General features: G+C 41.3%; 2 protein-coding genes across 4 annotated transcripts in view; both read left to right on the plus strand.

Annotated features, from left to right (window-relative positions):
• The window catches only part of LOC144030587 (nucleoprotein TPR-like), a 52,135-nt gene extending 46,776 nt beyond the window's left edge, over window positions 1–5,359 (plus strand). Inside the window, exons 48-55 of the mRNA XM_077537025.1 lie at window positions 2,739–2,810; window positions 3,263–3,354; window positions 3,456–3,568; window positions 4,081–4,179; window positions 4,261–4,399; window positions 4,479–4,609; window positions 4,775–4,888; window positions 5,024–5,359. Coding sequence (XP_077393151.1) covers window positions 2,739–2,810; window positions 3,263–3,354; window positions 3,456–3,568; window positions 4,081–4,179; window positions 4,261–4,399; window positions 4,479–4,609; window positions 4,775–4,888; window positions 5,024–5,073 — 810 coding nt within the window. The 3' untranslated portion in view covers window positions 5,074–5,359. The remainder of the gene's footprint in view (window positions 1–2,738; window positions 2,811–3,262; window positions 3,355–3,455; window positions 3,569–4,080; window positions 4,180–4,260; window positions 4,400–4,478; window positions 4,610–4,774; window positions 4,889–5,023) is intronic.
• A 1,131-nt stretch (window positions 5,360–6,490) lies between these two features.
• On the plus strand, window positions 6,491–10,724 carry dusp12 (dual specificity phosphatase 12). 3 transcript variants are annotated; one of them, XM_077536678.1, is made up of 8 exons: window positions 6,491–6,658; window positions 7,418–7,682; window positions 7,856–7,969; window positions 8,051–8,169; window positions 8,266–8,353; window positions 8,652–8,743; window positions 10,177–10,256; window positions 10,357–10,724. In XM_077536678.1, exons 1-8 carry the CDS (start codon window positions 6,622–6,624, stop codon window positions 10,498–10,500), a joined length of 939 nt encoding a protein of 312 aa, XP_077392804.1. In that variant the 5' UTR covers window positions 6,491–6,621; the 3' UTR covers window positions 10,501–10,724. The 3 variants fall into 3 exon arrangements, with proteins under 3 accessions (XP_077392804.1, XP_077392890.1, XP_077392975.1); XM_077536764.1 differs by having other exon boundaries at window positions 6,492–6,658; window positions 10,180–10,256; XM_077536849.1 differs by having other exon boundaries at window positions 6,644–6,784.
• Window positions 10,725–16,608: the final 5,884 nt, after the last annotated feature.

Genomic DNA, 16,608 nt, shown 5'->3' on the forward strand with positions numbered 1-16,608 from the left:
CGCGACCAAACACAACTCGACTGTCTTGTTGTGTGGGTTTCTGCAGCTAGTTTTAGTGAGTGGCCAACTGTCAGCCATTAGTTTCCCTGTGTGTAAAACTTTGAAATAGCAGTTGAACAGAAACACAAATCACAGATAAAACAGCCAATCAAAAATGCCATGTTGTATCACTTAAGCCAGGGAACTTAAATGTTGGAGGTGCCCCCCTTTTTTTTTCTGTGCTAGTAGGGAGTCTCATAGGACTACACTAAATTAGTGGTCAGTGCAGTGATTCACACATGAGCAGCAGTAATTGATTAATTCAGTAGGTGGACCAGTCCCATTTCAGACAAGCAGTAAAGTTGATGTGCTCTGACAATGGTTAACAAGTAGATGTTGACACAGTGAGGCTTATTGCATATTTTCTGAGTGAGGCAGATGACAGATGTGCTTAATACTTAAAGGAACACAAGACTATCGATTCTGTGCTCTTCCCTGAAAAAAATTGTTAATGGGGAACTGCACGAATACTATTTTTAGACCGCAAGGCCACGTGACTTCAGCAGCTTAAACCTGGAAGTAGGTCAGAAAGAAGCTTGCTCATTGACGAGCCATGCAAATAGTGCTAGTTTTGTACTTGTTTATCTCTGGAAAAACAATATGCCGAGTAAACACAGCTGTTGTGGAACTTAAAGGAACCACTCCAGACACTACTACAACCGTCCACATATGAAGGATGTATTCTTTATTCGTTTCCCGAAGCCAAAAATTCAGAGTCGTGAATGTGAATGTGAATGGGGACGTCTAAAAGAGCAGTTTAACGCCAGCGAAGTGAAGCCTGTCACTTTCAGCTGGAGTAAACATTTTGTTGGGGGGCATGCATGCATGCTTCTAGATGACAATCCTGCCTTGCCGGCCACTGCTGTCCCAAGGAGGTAAGTGATTGACTTTATTATTATGAATATTATTTGTTTCACGTTTGGCATACCCCGACTGCACGACGACAATAATGAATGACAAGGGGAAAGGCTAAAATGGTGTTGCCACCTTTCTTGCTTACTGCCTGTTTTTTTATTCATTTTATTTTTTTGCCTTTCGTGCAGCTGTGACATTTATGAATATTTATATGCAGGGCCTTTTCTGTATTAAGGAAACGGGTTTATAAGCGGGAAGAATATAATAATGGAAAGAATTGAGGTTTAGTGCTTTTGGTTGTGCCCAAGGGACACGCACGCACACACACACACGCACCCCCACACACGCTACACACGTACACAAAAAACACAATTAAAAAAAAACAAAAACAAAAAAAAACTCAACAACTATCAAGGACGTACGACACCCAGATATGACACACAGGGCATATGGTGGTAAAGGAAGGATAGCTTGATGAAACTGGAGAATGTCAGTGTCAGTTGCGTAGGACGATGTTTGGAGGGGGAGAGAAAAAAAAAAAAGAACTTTATCTGTAGGCCAGCTCTTGTCCTTGTCTTTTGCAGCCCTCTACATGCAAGTCATCTCTTCAGTTGAACATTAGTATGTTCTTCGACATCTATACCAGTGAACTTGGCACCAGGGATATCATTCTTGGACAGAATTAGCAGATTTAGCGCCATAGACATCTCGATAGTAGACTGTTTACATCCGTTTAGCATGACTAGCCCGCTGAGTTTGACCCTCCTTGCTGACTCATGAATGTTAATTAAGTGTGGTGACGTGTATCGTGCGGTTCCCCATTTATTTTTGAGCAATTATGATTTTATAGCACTTTTTATGAAATATTTTTGTGTTAAGTACTGCATCGGGCATTTAAGACAGTCACGTGATCATCGTGGCGTATCGCGTGCATAAAATCCACATTGTATGACATGGAATAAATGACACCAAAGAGACTCACGAGGAATTACCGTATCCCACAGCGGACGTCAAAGGTGGAATTACGCCTTACAACAAAGAAGCACTTCTTCAAAAGCAGTACAGCCACGGAGGACACCGAAAGCCGGCTAAAACTGGTAGTAGACGTGGACGGTAAACATCAGGGTGACTCTGCTAAGCTAAACTACATGTCGTGTGCTAAGCACGCTTTGGCCCACATTAGGAGCGACCACCCCCACATGAATGACATGAAACCGGACGTTTTGAGGACTTTACTCTAAACAGAATTGGCGCAGTATTTCAGATTTTCTTGCCCATTATGTCAGCAAATTCCCATTGAAATGAGCGAAGACGGCTTCCGGTTATGCACAGGATACGTCATCATGATCACGTGACCAGGAACATGGTGTCTCTCACGGTGTGTTAAATTTCGGATACTTAATCGGTTTAAAATAAAATTCAGGGAATAAGATGGCAGAGATATTTGAACTTTTATTCTTTGTAAACGGCTAACCCAATACTGGAAAATGATTAATAAGTGGTGTATCGCTTTAACATTCCATCCCAATTCCTCATGGTGCAGAAAACTGATGCAGATTGTGATTGATTAATTACAGTAATAGAAACTCTGTCAACAGGTAACTATTAAGAAAGATGTCTTGTAACTGAGGCATATTTTAGCCAATATTTTTGGCACAAAGGAGTGAAATTGAAATGTGATGTCTGTAGTGGTCCAAAAACCTAGCTATGCAAAATAAATGCTGTCTGGCCTGCAATTTTTTTTCTTCCTTGTTAAACCACCATAAATGCAACCTCTAGTCCAAGATGACCTTTCAACTTGTATATAGTGAGGTTTATTTTGTGTCCGTCTGTGTGTTATCTAGAGACAGTCCTCCCAACTTCGACGACCATCAGTGGGTCGAGGACCACAGCTGACACCAGGCATAGGCAGTATGGTAAGTTGTTGTCTTTGTTGCCGTACAGTTTACAACATTTTTAATTGGATGTCTGTATTCTCTGTTATGGATTGATGCTATGTACCGGGAGCTAAGCTTCAAATTTCTATTATATGTGATGACTTTAAACAAATGACTCCATTGGCCGCTAAGGGAATGCTAGTGGAAAATAGCGGATTGTTGTTACTTAGTTGAAGAAACAAAGTTCCAGTAATGTATTTATGTCATGAGCGGATGCTTGACCAAGGTCTTCTTTCAGACTGATGCATGCCAAACAAAGTGTGGTTGCTAACGTAGCACATAAAGTATGAATTATTCAAATTTTATTATTTAATAATATCACAAGCGTAAAGGTAACCAGGAGATGAGTGGCTTATAAATGTCCATATAATTAGGAGTTATTTTATAGGCGGTGGTGCATTAATGCTTAAAAGTGTATTTTTGTATTACAGCAACATTTCTTTGACGATGATGACAGGATGGTTCCAAGTACTCCTACGCTGGTTGTCCCTCACCGTACTGATGGCTTTGCTGAAGCTATACAGTAAGCAGAACTCAGCAATATTTCTTATTGGAATGACATTTTGATACCAGAGCGTCACAACGTTTCAGCCAAAATTCACCACCCATGTCTGTCACCTCCAGTTCTCCTCAGGTTGCAGGTCTGTCCACCAGGTTTCGATTTGGACCTCCTGAAGATCTGCTCCCTCAGACCTCAGCGTCTCACTCGGACCTGGGTCAGCTTGCCTCTCAAGGAGGTACGACAAGAAATAAAACACTTGCACAAAATGTAGCTCCATGTTGCGTTCAATAGCACTTTTTCACTCAGCAGTCGTCCCTTCATTATTGTGGGTAATGGACGGCTTTTGGTAGAGCGCTTTGAACTACACCATATGATGCCCAAAGAGCTTTACAATGGCTCACATTCACCCATCCACACACACATTCATACACTAGTGGTGGGCTGCTGTCATGCAAGACGCTGCCAGGTCCACTGGTAGCAAATTGGGGATCTTGGTCAAGGACACTTTGACATGGTCAACAGAGGTGAGGATCGAACCCACAACCTCACGGATGGCAGCCCACCACTGAGCCATGCCACCCCTTAACCAATAAGTGAAGAGAGAGCCATGCCACATGGTTTGTGAGGCACAAAAAAAAGAAAAAAGGAGAACCATAGCAAGTTGATTGACAAACATGTCAATTCATTTGGTGCACAGAAAGCAAACTGTAGGTGTGAGAACACCCTAACTTTCTATTATGTGATTAGGTCTGGGCATGTATGAGTCGCCTCTGTTCCTGGCAGCTCATGATGAGGATGGAGGAGGAAGAAGTGTCCCCACAACACCTTTGCAGGTGGCTGCACCAGGTGAGTGACACACATCGTGCACACGTTTCAAATTGTGCATCAAAGAGTCACTTAACAGTGTGTCTTCACTTTGTATGGCAGTGACGGTCTTCACGGAGTCTCTGGCCTCAGACAGCGGGGACAACATGGCCTCCCAGTCTGTTCCCATGGTAACTGCCTCTACCGGGATGTCCACACCAGGTGACGATGTAGATGAGGTCTTCATGGAACAAGAAGAAGGGTGAGCTGAGCTACTTTTTTTTTCTTAATTTCCATGTTGGTGAGTCTTATCTGATTGCTTATCTTCATGTCTCTTTTAGTCCAGCTGCTGCTGACGCTTCCTTGGACAGCCACACTGACATGGAGACTGCAGGACAGCAAAGTGAAGATGCATCACTTCCATCCACCAGTCAAGATCCTGATTCCTCTACAATTTTCAACACATTGTACAGTAAGATGTTTGAATAGACTCAAGATGGAAATGTTCTCATTACTCTTGTCCTCCTAAAAGTTCCCATTAAAATAGCAGGAAGTGTACAATCGGGTGACGGGGAGTGTTTAGTCTAAGGAAAATGTTATGGATGGCCTCCTGTCTCACCATCTACTCTATTTGCAGACACGAGCAGCGTCACTCAGAGGCGCGCAGTGACCAGTCAACCTGCGGTGAGCACCCCGCTCAGCAGAGGAACCAGAGGGAGGGGTGAAGGACGCATGCTAATCAGCCGCAGAGGTAAGAAAATTAAGTGCTTTGCTGGATCTTTTTATTTTAACAGCAACTTTGGACATATACTAAATATTACCAGAACTTTATATTGCTTCTATGTTCTAATTTCTTTTCTTTTTTTTACCCCCTTTCCTGTGTCAGGGACAATTGGTCGATCAAGAGGAGGATTGGGCAGGGGGAGCTCCATCTAAACATCAGTTCATCTTTACCTAAACAGCACATGCCATGGAATCAAAAACAAGTCCATAATGATGATCAACGTATTATTGAGTTTGTTGCATTCTGCTCACAACATGAGATAGTGTTTGAGCTTTGTTATTGTACAGCCATTGGTTATGTGATTTTCATCCTCCTTTTTTTTTCTTCCTGTGCATTTGTTTGGTCAATGCTTTTTCTGTCCCAGTGTTTGAATTTTTGTTAGTTTTATTTTCTCAGTAACCAAATACCATGTTCTTATAATAAAGTTAATTAAAAGCACGGTTGGTGAATAATGTTTGGTTTTGAAGGTACAGGTGTGAGTTACTTGAACCAAACCTGCGCTAGTAAGGTGTTCTTTCCACTGTTGTCTCTTCTAGAATTTAATTCAGAGCAGATCAACCAAACACTTTAAAAGTTTTCTAGCTACCCCAGATGGTCAGCGACATCAGCGGAGCGGCATAACTCAGCAGAGGCTCAAAAGATGGCTCAACCAACACCAAAAAGTCACCCAAGGACTGCTGAAGAAAAAACTGCAGTAAATATATATATGTCAGTGTTAAATATTCAATGATCAGGAAGAGAAAATTCTATATGGATTTTATTTACTTATTTATTTGGTGGTCACAGCAAAGAACACAATAGACCACTGTGAAGACTAGAAGAACAGGGCTGATGTGACTGGGATTGGGAGATCCTTAAGATTAAATAATGAAAAACATTTGTCAGATTGCTTGTCTATAGAACTATTACAAAATACAATCTTCCTGTAAACGTAAATGTTAGTTCTCTCCGGCCAATTATACCGGTGCTTATATTTTTAGTCATGTTACCAGCTTGGTGAACTAGTTTTTGGGTTTCATGCTAGATACATGTCGGAGTAATGACTGATCAGAATGTGAACTGCTGCTTTGTGTCCTACATATTGTACAAAGCAGGAATCATCCAATTGTGAAACATTCAGTTCTGATGACCAGTCATGTATACCCCACCTCACTGCTGGGATAGGCTCCAGTGAGGACAAACTGTATAGAAAATGGAAGACATTATTTGTAAAGTAAAGTAAAGGTAAAATATTTTGTTGATTCAGGTTTTTAAAACATTAGATAATAGCTTAATTTTGCTTAAATTATGCTTATAATTTCTCAAGGGGAAAATTCAACATGAATTTGTGTCTGCACGGAGCCACATAAATTGATAAGTGACCCGAGAATGGCTTAGCTTTGTGTTGTCTCCCTGAATTATATATTTAAAAAAAGAAAAAAAAGTTGCTTTTCGTTTTAGGGCTGTCCCCAGTCATAGTAACGGATGTTCACGCTGTCACTGATAGTGATTCGTGACTAGAATATACCTGGAAGGGAACTGTTTTGAAATTGTCTCATATTAGTCTGGAATTCAGTTCGCCCTCCCACCGTCGAGTTTCATCCTTGAGTATCAGCCATAGACTGTTTATAATAGGCAGGCACATATCAGGAGTGCACGATACATCAATCTGTAGCTGTCCCCAGACTGGAACTTTCGCAGTGGGAACTTGTTTTAGCCGGATGTCTTTTCAGGATGAACCCACAAAAATCAGCGACGGCAAGTATTTACAGTAGCTAAATGCCTAATGCGCAAGCCGTTTTGATTTTACCTTAGGCCTACTATGGTATTATATTGGACCGTAAAATAAGTGACGCTATATAACGTCTGTGGTTAGCTAACAAGGTATGTTAACTTAGTTGTTGATTTGTACAAAAATGCGCAAGCCAGGTTAATACAAATATCCTCCTAAAATGCATTACCGGTGAACTTACCTAAACTTTTGAATCTACATGTGCAAATGTTAAACTTTTAAATAGTTTGTTTTTGTTTGCACATGATGTTCTCTAACATTACAAGGGGCTGAAATGCAGCTAGAAGTTACGTGTTTGAGATCCTGTACGTCCTCGCATGTCTATTTTCATGATCATACCTACTTACTTTCTTGTGAAGTTAGTTGTTCAGCTCCTTGTTAGAGAACAGCAAGTACACAATGTAGTGAAACATCAGATGTACATTTCAAAGTTTGGAAAAGGTCAAATTAGGTTAACTAATCACTTAAAGCAGTGGTTCTCAACCGCGGTCCTCAAGTACCCCTGTCCAGCCTGTTTTCCATGTCTCCCACAGCCAACACAGATGTTTCAAACGAAACGAATAGGCTAATCAGCAAACTTTGCATGAAGCCTGATAACGATCCTCAGGTGTGTTGGCTGAGAGAGACATGGAAAACAGGCTGTATTGGGGTACTCGAGGACCGGGGCTGAGAAATGGTGACATAAAGGATACAGGATGACTTGTGTATCTCCATACCTGTGTTAGTCATGATCCTGGTGGATCCTGGTGTGTTTATTGGAACTGCGGCCGACCTTAATGACATGCGGGGGTTGTCAGAAGCCACCATCACTCACATCGTCACTGTGGACTCTGTGGACCCTGGGCCTCTACTGCCTGTGGACTCTCGCTTTTGCAAGAAATGGATCAACGTCCTGGATGAGGTGACGTCGGACCTCTTAAGCCACATGGACGATTGTTACTTGTTCATTCAGCAGGCCGTGGATGGAGGCGGGGCGGTGCTTGTCCACTGGTAAGGGTGAAGGTAATTAATATTAAGAATACTGTAATATTGCTGGTACTAATGCAGGCTGGGGTCAATAATGTCAAATGGTGTTTTATTTTTATTATGTATGTTGACATCAATTCCATGAATGATCACAAAATCAAGCAGCAGCAAAAACCTGAGACATGTTTGCACTTCAGTCAGGCTGGACGTAGTCGCAGCGCCACCATTGTGACTGCCTACCTCATGAAGAGACACAAGATGGGCTTCGCTGAGGCTTATCACAGACTGAAGAGTGTCAAGCAGGATGTACAGTAAGCATCTCATCAGTGTTGAATATTATCCCCGCACCATTCTTATCTGGCAAGATATGTGATGATGGTTGTGCATTTCAGGGTTAACGGCGGTTTTGAGCAGCAGTTGTGTCTGTATGAGGACTTGCAGTGTGAAGTGGATACCAGCGATCCACTTTATAAACAATACAGATTGACAAAAATTACTGAGAAATACCCTGGTAAGCCCACAACAAGTGCTGTTAGGGTGATTGATATTCTTTTTCTTTCTTAGCGTCTTCATGCCTACTGAGTTTTTGTTTTTTTTGCGTAAGCAGAGTTGCAGCAGGTTCCCAGGGAAGTGTTTGCAGCTGACCCCGTTAATTCCAATTCATCTGAAGCCTCCTATCGTTGCAGGAAGTGCAGGTAAATCTTACTACCTTGTAACTGTTTACTATTTTTATTATGTATTAATATTTACTTCTGTGTGGTTATTTACATGCAAATTGGGCAAATCCGGGTTCTGTTAGGATGCCAATATGTCTTACTTGAAATGTGCACATCCAGTTGGAGTTGGGCACATCACCGGCAGTGTTCAGGAAATCCTTCAGTGGAGTTTTTCCAAATGCTGTTAATCAGATTCTACCTTCAGTTTCCTCCTCATATGGAATGAGATCAATAGAGACCTATTGTTTATTGCTCCACCTGTTTTCCTCCTTTGCAGAAGGACTCTGTTCCGCAGCTCCAGCCTCCTCAGTCACCCGGTGGGAGAAGGCGCATCAGCTTTCAGCCATAAGAAGTCCTCTAACCTGAATGGTAAGTAGACACGCTCACTTTGGACCTCGTCGTCACAAGTATGAATAGTCAGGTGAAAAGAATCTTGGGCCCTTCTGTCGTACACCACACACTTACCAATGTGTAGATGTGGTTGTTTGAACTGGTTAGATATTCGATAATCGATCATCTTCTGATTGATGATCACAACATTTGCTGTAACAACTTAAACCAATAAATGTGTCAGCCAAGGTTATTATAGTTAACCAAAAACTAACTAAACATATTTGCTAATGAAATAAAATAAAAAACAAAAATAATACTGAAAAAGTAACTGAAACTACATCATATGTTTATAAAATTGACTACAGTATAATTATAGCAAATGTCCTTTGTTTCCGTCTGATAGAATAATTGTTGAATTAAGAATAATTAACTAACAAGTGTGATTTGCAGAAGATGATTTGATTGATTTAACTATATTGTTTTTATCATACATTTGCTAAGTTTTCATAATCATTCATATCAAATATAGTGTTTGCAGCGAGAGCAAAACTGCTCTTGAAGATCTGGAGACCAAAATTACGCAATCGAAAGTGGCTTTGCATGAAACGTGATGTTTGTTGAGTTTCTGCAAAGTCATGATCGAACGTCAAAGAAGAACCTGGATGGAGAAGCGGAATCTCTTTCACTTCCCCTCCCCTTAGTATTTTGAGTGTCAGGCAATCTAAATAAAAAGAGGGGGTTCAGAGGGACTGTTTTAGAAGCATAGGTTTGAATTGTACGGCACAGTTCTCCTCTGCTCTCCTCGCTAGCGTGTTAAAAGGTATTACGGTGTCTTTCTCTCCTTTTTGTGTCTGTGTAAAATTATTATAAAAGTGTCAGTATTGATGAACCTGACACCGTCTTCAATTAATTTCCTACATGAGCCTTTCGGCCTTCAGTTTAAATATCGACGCCTTGTTAAAATAATCGCCTAAGAGTCATTTTTTCAGATTTGTACGAATTGATTGAACCATTTGCATCATGAGGAGATTATTTAGGCAAAAAAAGAAAAAAAAAATTTTTGAGAAAAAAAAAAATACTTAGGCAATTATTTTAAGAGGGTGATGATATATTTGTTTCAGTATTGCTGTACACCCGTATAGACCAAATAAGGTCAAACAGTCGTTCATGAGAATTGTAGGTTACTTTAGTACACAAGAATTATAGTGGCCTTTTTTCCCTCTTGCACTCGACAAATACTAAACACAAAAAATAAACTAAAGCTAATGCTGAAACTAATAAAAACTAAAATTAAGCAATTTTGGAAAAAATATAAATTAATTAAAAAAAAAAACCCCAAGCAAATCTACTTTAAAAACTTAAAACTGTGTGTGTGTGTGTGTGTGGGGGGGGGTAATCAATAATTAACCTTGGTATCAATATGAAGCTGCTTAAGCCACAAGTAGAAATTGTTTATCTTCTTTGTGTAGAAGGAATCCAGTGTACATCCTATTTCATTGAACCTGTGCAGTGGATGGAACAAGCTCTACTTGGTGTGATGGATGGACAGGTACAGTATAACCTTTTTTTCAAGTGTACTGTACATAACACTTTTAAGTATGTTTTTTAGCCATTTCAAATATTTTCCTTTTGTCCGCCCTTGTTTGCAGCTGCTGTGTCCCAAATGTCAATCCAAGCTGGGCTCGTTCAGCTGGTGTGGAGATCAGTGTTCATGCGGCCGCTGGATCACGCCGTCTTTTCAGCTGCACCGAAACAGAGTGGACGAGATCCGGCTCATTAACATACACAGATGACTTATGATGCTCTTCGCAACTGGAAATAAAAGACATATCATGTAATTAGCACATCACTTGAAATAAAAATAAATGGGTAGAAACAGTCATGTCTTATAAATACAATATTTTTATCTTTCGGTGCCTTTGGGAGGAATTCTTATATTGGCTTTTGTACGTACTGCTGTTGGCGGCAATATTGAGCACTTAAGTTGTAAAACATGAAATAAAAACTTGATGTACAACATGTGTCCGAGCTAGATTTTTCTCTTGTTTTTGAAATATTGAGTGATGATTTTGGCATATTCTTTATAACATAATTAAATGGATGCCAAGTATCATATATCTGTAAATTATGTGATATTGATTAGCTATACCAAAAATACACCTCTACTTTTGCGCGCCTTGTGTAGCATGTTCCCATCCTGTCGTGAAGAGTGACTATATACCTTGCTTATGTGACAAATGTCTTACTTTTTACTAAATACACATCAATACCAAGGCTGCTTTTAGTTTACTGCATTTACTCTGAAATGAAGTTGCTAACTTGCTAGGTAAGAGTTGTTAGCTGAAGTTTTTTTTTATTTTATTTTTTTAAGCTAGGAAACATTACAGGTGGTCAAACAGTAGTCCTACCATTGCCCTTTTTGATTGAAAAAGGAGAGAGAACCAATCAGGATGTGTATGTGTTAATATTAAGCCTAATAGTGGGGACCTGGATTACATAGTCTAGCTAACTTGACGCGCACGTGTAGTTGCGTGTAGACAAGACGGAAAACAGATAGCCTCATGGATGTAAGACTGCTTTTTGGCAAACAAGTGTCAGGTTAAGCAGGTAAGAGTGCTAAATTACCGTAATATTATATCAGTTCATGATGTGAGTTGGATCAATGTATCAGTTTATATTGCATATAAACGCATTGCTTGGTTATCTGTCTTTTGGCTGATAGCGCAGAGCAAATGAGAGAGAAAGCAGAGAGGGGAATTTATATAGTATACTGTATAAGTATATTGGGCCTTGGCGGTATATTGGGGAAAAAATATTGATATTGGCCCATGCAATATGCATATTACAAACACATGCAAGAAGTTTCATATGGAATTGTATGCTTTTATCTGAATTTGACAAGCCAAACCAAAGCCGCTTAAACTTAAATGTGCATCACCATCCAATAGTTGAACATTATCTAGGGTAATTACAATTAATTAAGAATACATTGATCTTGCTTATTTTGCCACATGAAAAAAATTTTTTCTTTCATGTGGTAATACAAATGTTATTTCTTTAGGTACATGTTAAGTATTACAATATCAATATCGCAATATTCAACAACTGTATCGCATAGGCCTATTACACATTTTTCACAATATGCAGGTCTATAGTATATTGAGTTTATTATTTTAACACTTATGTCTGTCCTCATGTTGACTTGTGTTCGGGTCCTTGATGTTATCAGTTGCTGTGGTTCTTTATTTTGTCACATAGGGTTGAGTGTGGCCTGGAGCCTTTCAGTATTTTAATATATAAGCTGAGTCGCTCAATGACACACGTCTGAACATCAAGTTTTCTTCCATGCTCTGCTGCACCCACCCCTGCTAGTTGGTGTTACTTTGTATTTTTGTAAATACTTATTACCTTGCCACTTCTGTTTCCTGTCTGCTTCTGGTTCCAAATTCTTCAAAATTTATCACATCGCAGAAAGTTCTGACCTGTCCTGGACCCAGCAGACTCAGACACAATCCATCAACCTCAGGGAAGAATGCTTGGCAGACACGAGGGTTTTTTGAGGGAGGTTATGCACCCTATATTCATAACCTTTCCACCACCATCAATTCAATCTTGACGCCCAGCGCTTGCCCGCAGACATCGCCACTTGCTCCTACCCATCCCCCAGCGTCAAATCAGGGAGTGAACGTGACACCCGCTACTGCTTCCCCTTATCACCCAAACATTAGGGGACGTATGAGTCTGGTAGATTTCCTGGCTGCTGAACTCTTACTTGGTTTTCGAGCAACACCTAGTGCATATTTGGAGGATTGCCCCAAGTTTCTTTTGTGAACTTCAGGGAAGAGCTTCGAAGTGGGCCTATTCTTTGTGGGAGTCAAATTCGGAGACTTTAGAATCATTTGCCAGACTATGACTAGACTATGCCATCGAGTTCAGGATTTTTGTCACCTGCGAGTAGATGGAATGGCGTCAGGCAAAAGACATCTCACAAAAACCTCACGTATCTGCGATCTGCCAAGCACCTAAATTGCTGTCAGCCTTGTTGGGCTTCACTCGTGGGTTCAATTCTCAGAAATGCTCAGGAACTGAGACAGATACACTACACACTTGCACCCATTGACGGGAACGCGCAATTGAGGGGCACAAGGGAGGGCGGAAGTACAAGTATTGGGACGCGAATATATGTCACAAATAGTAACCGGAAACAGCGTAGGTGTGTGACATAAGGAGTCGTAAGTCCCGCCTCCTCTGTGGCATATACCTCATTGTTCAGGCTTCCATAATTTTAAGCATGATGCTCTCTCCCACATGTATGAGCCCTCTCCAGAGTGGCAAGATCCTGATAAATCCGAGTATCATTTGTTCAAGCGTGTTTCCAAACAAAACGGGAAGTAAAAAAAAAAAAAAAAAACATGACTTGTTTTCTCAACGTTCGTTCTAAAAACCAAAATGGAAAACAAAAAAACGTACGACTCGTTTTTCGATTTCCGATTTTGAGCACAAATGGAAAATTGAAACAACGGGCATTTTGGACGAATCCGTGTATCATTCGTTCAAACTTCATTCGCAATCTTTTTTTTCCTTCTACCATGTCACCTTAGGGGCTCCGTACTAACAATACAGAGGAGGCATGCATTAAAATAGTTTGAATGTACAGCATCTCGGAGTAAACAGTATAATTTGAAAGTATATTAATTAGGCCTACGTGCACGGTGCCCCCCCGATTAAAATAGGGTCACCCTAGGATATGTTGTACACTCGCCTGCCGACACACACATTTGTAATTGTTGTGTATGTTTCAATTTATGACTGCCTGCCGACCCAAGCCTAGAGCTCACTGCGCGTCACTGCCGTTAATGATCCAAAACTTACTAACAAAACACCAAACTAGTTCTGCAAAGGAAAGAAAGAGGATTTTTGACTGGCCAAGTCCATGTCCAAACTTCAAAGCGATAGAGCGTGCATTTTACCTGCTAAATAACTGAAAAGAGTATCACTCCAAAGTAAACAGCAACTTAATAATAGCTAGGATGAAACCTAGAAAAAACATCACACATACAATTACATTATTTAAAAGGTATAAAAAATAAAACATGTCTTGGTCACAGGCTTGATAACCTTTATTTGGACAAATGAAGCTTCATGAAGCACTTGTGATATATACTGGTGTATATATAGGCTCCGGCCTTCCTGGGTGGAGTTTGCATGTTCTCCCCGTGCCCGTGTGGGTCTTCTCCGGGTACTCCGGTCTCCCCCCACATTCCAAAGACATGCATGGCAGGTTAATTGGGCGCTCGGAATTGTCCCGAGGTGTGCTTGTGAGTGTGGATGGTTGTTCGTCTCTGTGTGCCCTGCGATTGGCTGGCAACCAGTCCAGGGTGTCCCCCGCCTACTGCCCAAAAGCCAGCTGGGATAGGCGCCAGCACCCCCCGCGACCCTTGTGAGGAATAAGCGGTCAAGAAAATGGATGGATGGATATATATATATATATATATATATATATATATATATATATATATATAATTTTTTTACTCCTCTAGATGGCATTCTTGGACGCAGTGAAAATGTAATCAATATCCAATGCGCTGTAGCTACTAGTGCTTCATGAAGCATAATTTTCCCATCTCTTATTTGCTGTTCTTGGTGTATGAATTCCAATAGTTTTGCTCATAAAAGTGTTTGTGCTAAAATATTCGTGCCTCTTGTGTAACATGTCCAGAGGCAAATATAGTAAATGCCAGGAAGTTGGAAGCGGAACAGTTAATGTCTTAATATTCATCCTTATATATTAAAACCACATTTTTCAGTAGAGGAATTGGCCTTGATGTTCCAGTGTTATTTTTTAATTACTTTATTCAAATGACAATTGGATCACATTCATGAAAAGCGACAACTGCTTATTGGATTATCTTGAATTGCTCACTGAAGGCTGACCACTAACTGTATGTGTCTGTTGTATTTTAGGGAAAGACGGTGGTGACAGATTATCCTGTTTTTGGTCAAGTCTTCATTGTCTTGCTATCGGTGTCTGCAGTCAGCTGTGTTCCATTTTCTTGACCGCTTATTCCTCACAAGGGTCGCAGGGGGTGCTGGCGCCTATCTCAGCTGACTCTGGGCAGTAGGCAGGGGAACAGCAAATAAGAGATGGGAAAATTATGCTTCATGAAGCACTAGTAGCTACAGCGCATTGGATATTGATTACATTTTCACTGCGTCCATGACACGACGAGAGGAGGTAGGACTCAGGCGCAGGTATAAAGTTGGCCAACAAGGCTGCAGCTTTAATGACTGGAAACTCAAATCGCCTCTTAAAGAGGGAAAAAAGGCTGAACAAAAAGAGCTCCAAACTGGAGATACAAAAAGGGCACTCAAAAACAGGGACAACAGAAAGCGCTCCACTAGGGAGGAAAACAAGGGGCAAACTAAGGGCGCAAGACAAGGCAAGGCAAAGCAAAGCATACAACAAGGACTGTGGTACGAGGGCTGTGAGGACGCTTCCATGCACTGAGATGTGACATTTCGGCACTGAGGGGAGAATGCAGGTGGCTTTTATTGTCTGGGTTGATTGGTGACAGGTGGTGATAATCATGGGAGGGAACCGGTAATTAGGGAGCGGCAGGAAGGGCAAGTGACCTGGGGTGAGAAGGGAATCAGAATATCAAAATAAAACAGGAAACATGACTATGAAAATAAAAGCATGGGCCGTCACGCCGGTGGCGGCGTGACAGTCCAAGAATGCCATCTAGAGGAGTAAAAAAAAAAAAAAAAAAAAAAAAAAAAAAAAAAAAAAATATATATATATATATATATATATATATATATATATATATATATATATATATATATATATATATTTATTTATTTATTTATTTGACACCACAGCTTGCCTATCATGGCGGACGCTGCAGGAGGGAGCGCTACAACTCCTGCATTGAAACGCTCGAGATTAAAACCTGTGATATACAGGACAACTGATGGCAAGACAGTTGTGGAGGATGAACTTCTCACTTTTCTTGTTACAAAAATGAGGACTTTAAATCAGGAAGAGATCGTCCTGTTGGCGATAAACACGTTCGACACCAAGGCGATTGAAGCCTCTAAGAAAGTGTTTTTTGAACTTTGCCCTAGGACTACGCAACGATGCGTTGGACATAAAGGGCAAAATAAAGACGCCAACAATATAAAACTTTGTCTTAGTGTGTTGAACGAATGTGGGGAGGATATCCCTAGATTTGTTTGTCACTATCTCGACGATCTACCGCCGATATCATTTGCCAGCCTGGATGTTTCCTGTTTGCTACGGAGAATGGAGCACCTGAGTGCTGAGCTGGGTGCGCTGAAACACGTCACCTCGCTGCAGGCTGATGTCTGTGAGCAGGTTCGGACGGGTGTTGCGGAAGTGAGCTGCCGAGTGTCTGCGCTGGAGGCCCGGACGAGGATTGCGGACGAGCGGTGCGGTGACTGGTGCTGGTGTTCCGGACGGCGATGGCAGTGGCGGCACAGTGGCAGTGGCACCGGCGTGGCGGAATGACGAGTGCGTCGAGTCCGAAGGTGGAAAACAAGTGGCAGCTGGTGCACTGGACTCTGAGGTGGAATTATGCTCCACGGAGCGGCGATTGTCCGCAAGCTCTTCTGATCTGACGCCTGTGAATCGTACCGGGGCGAAATCTACCGGCCTCGGTGTTAGCGGAACGTCAACGAAAAATGACTCAGCTGGGTTTGTACCCACCACCGGCTCTCCTGGGTGGAGTAAAGTTGTCAAGAAAGGACGGCCTCGGCAGAAACTGGCGAATACAGCGCTGGGAATGCCTGTTGCTGCCGCTGGACGAAAAAAAGCTGGATCTATTTCGATAATCGGCACTGGCGCTGTAAGTACTATAAAAGTCGTAAAGACTAAAATA

Source organism: Festucalex cinctus, chromosome 1 (genome assembly GCF_051991245.1).
Source record: "Festucalex cinctus isolate MCC-2025b chromosome 1, RoL_Fcin_1.0, whole genome shotgun sequence".
Lineage (NCBI taxonomy): Eukaryota > Metazoa > Chordata > Actinopteri > Syngnathiformes > Syngnathidae > Festucalex > Festucalex cinctus.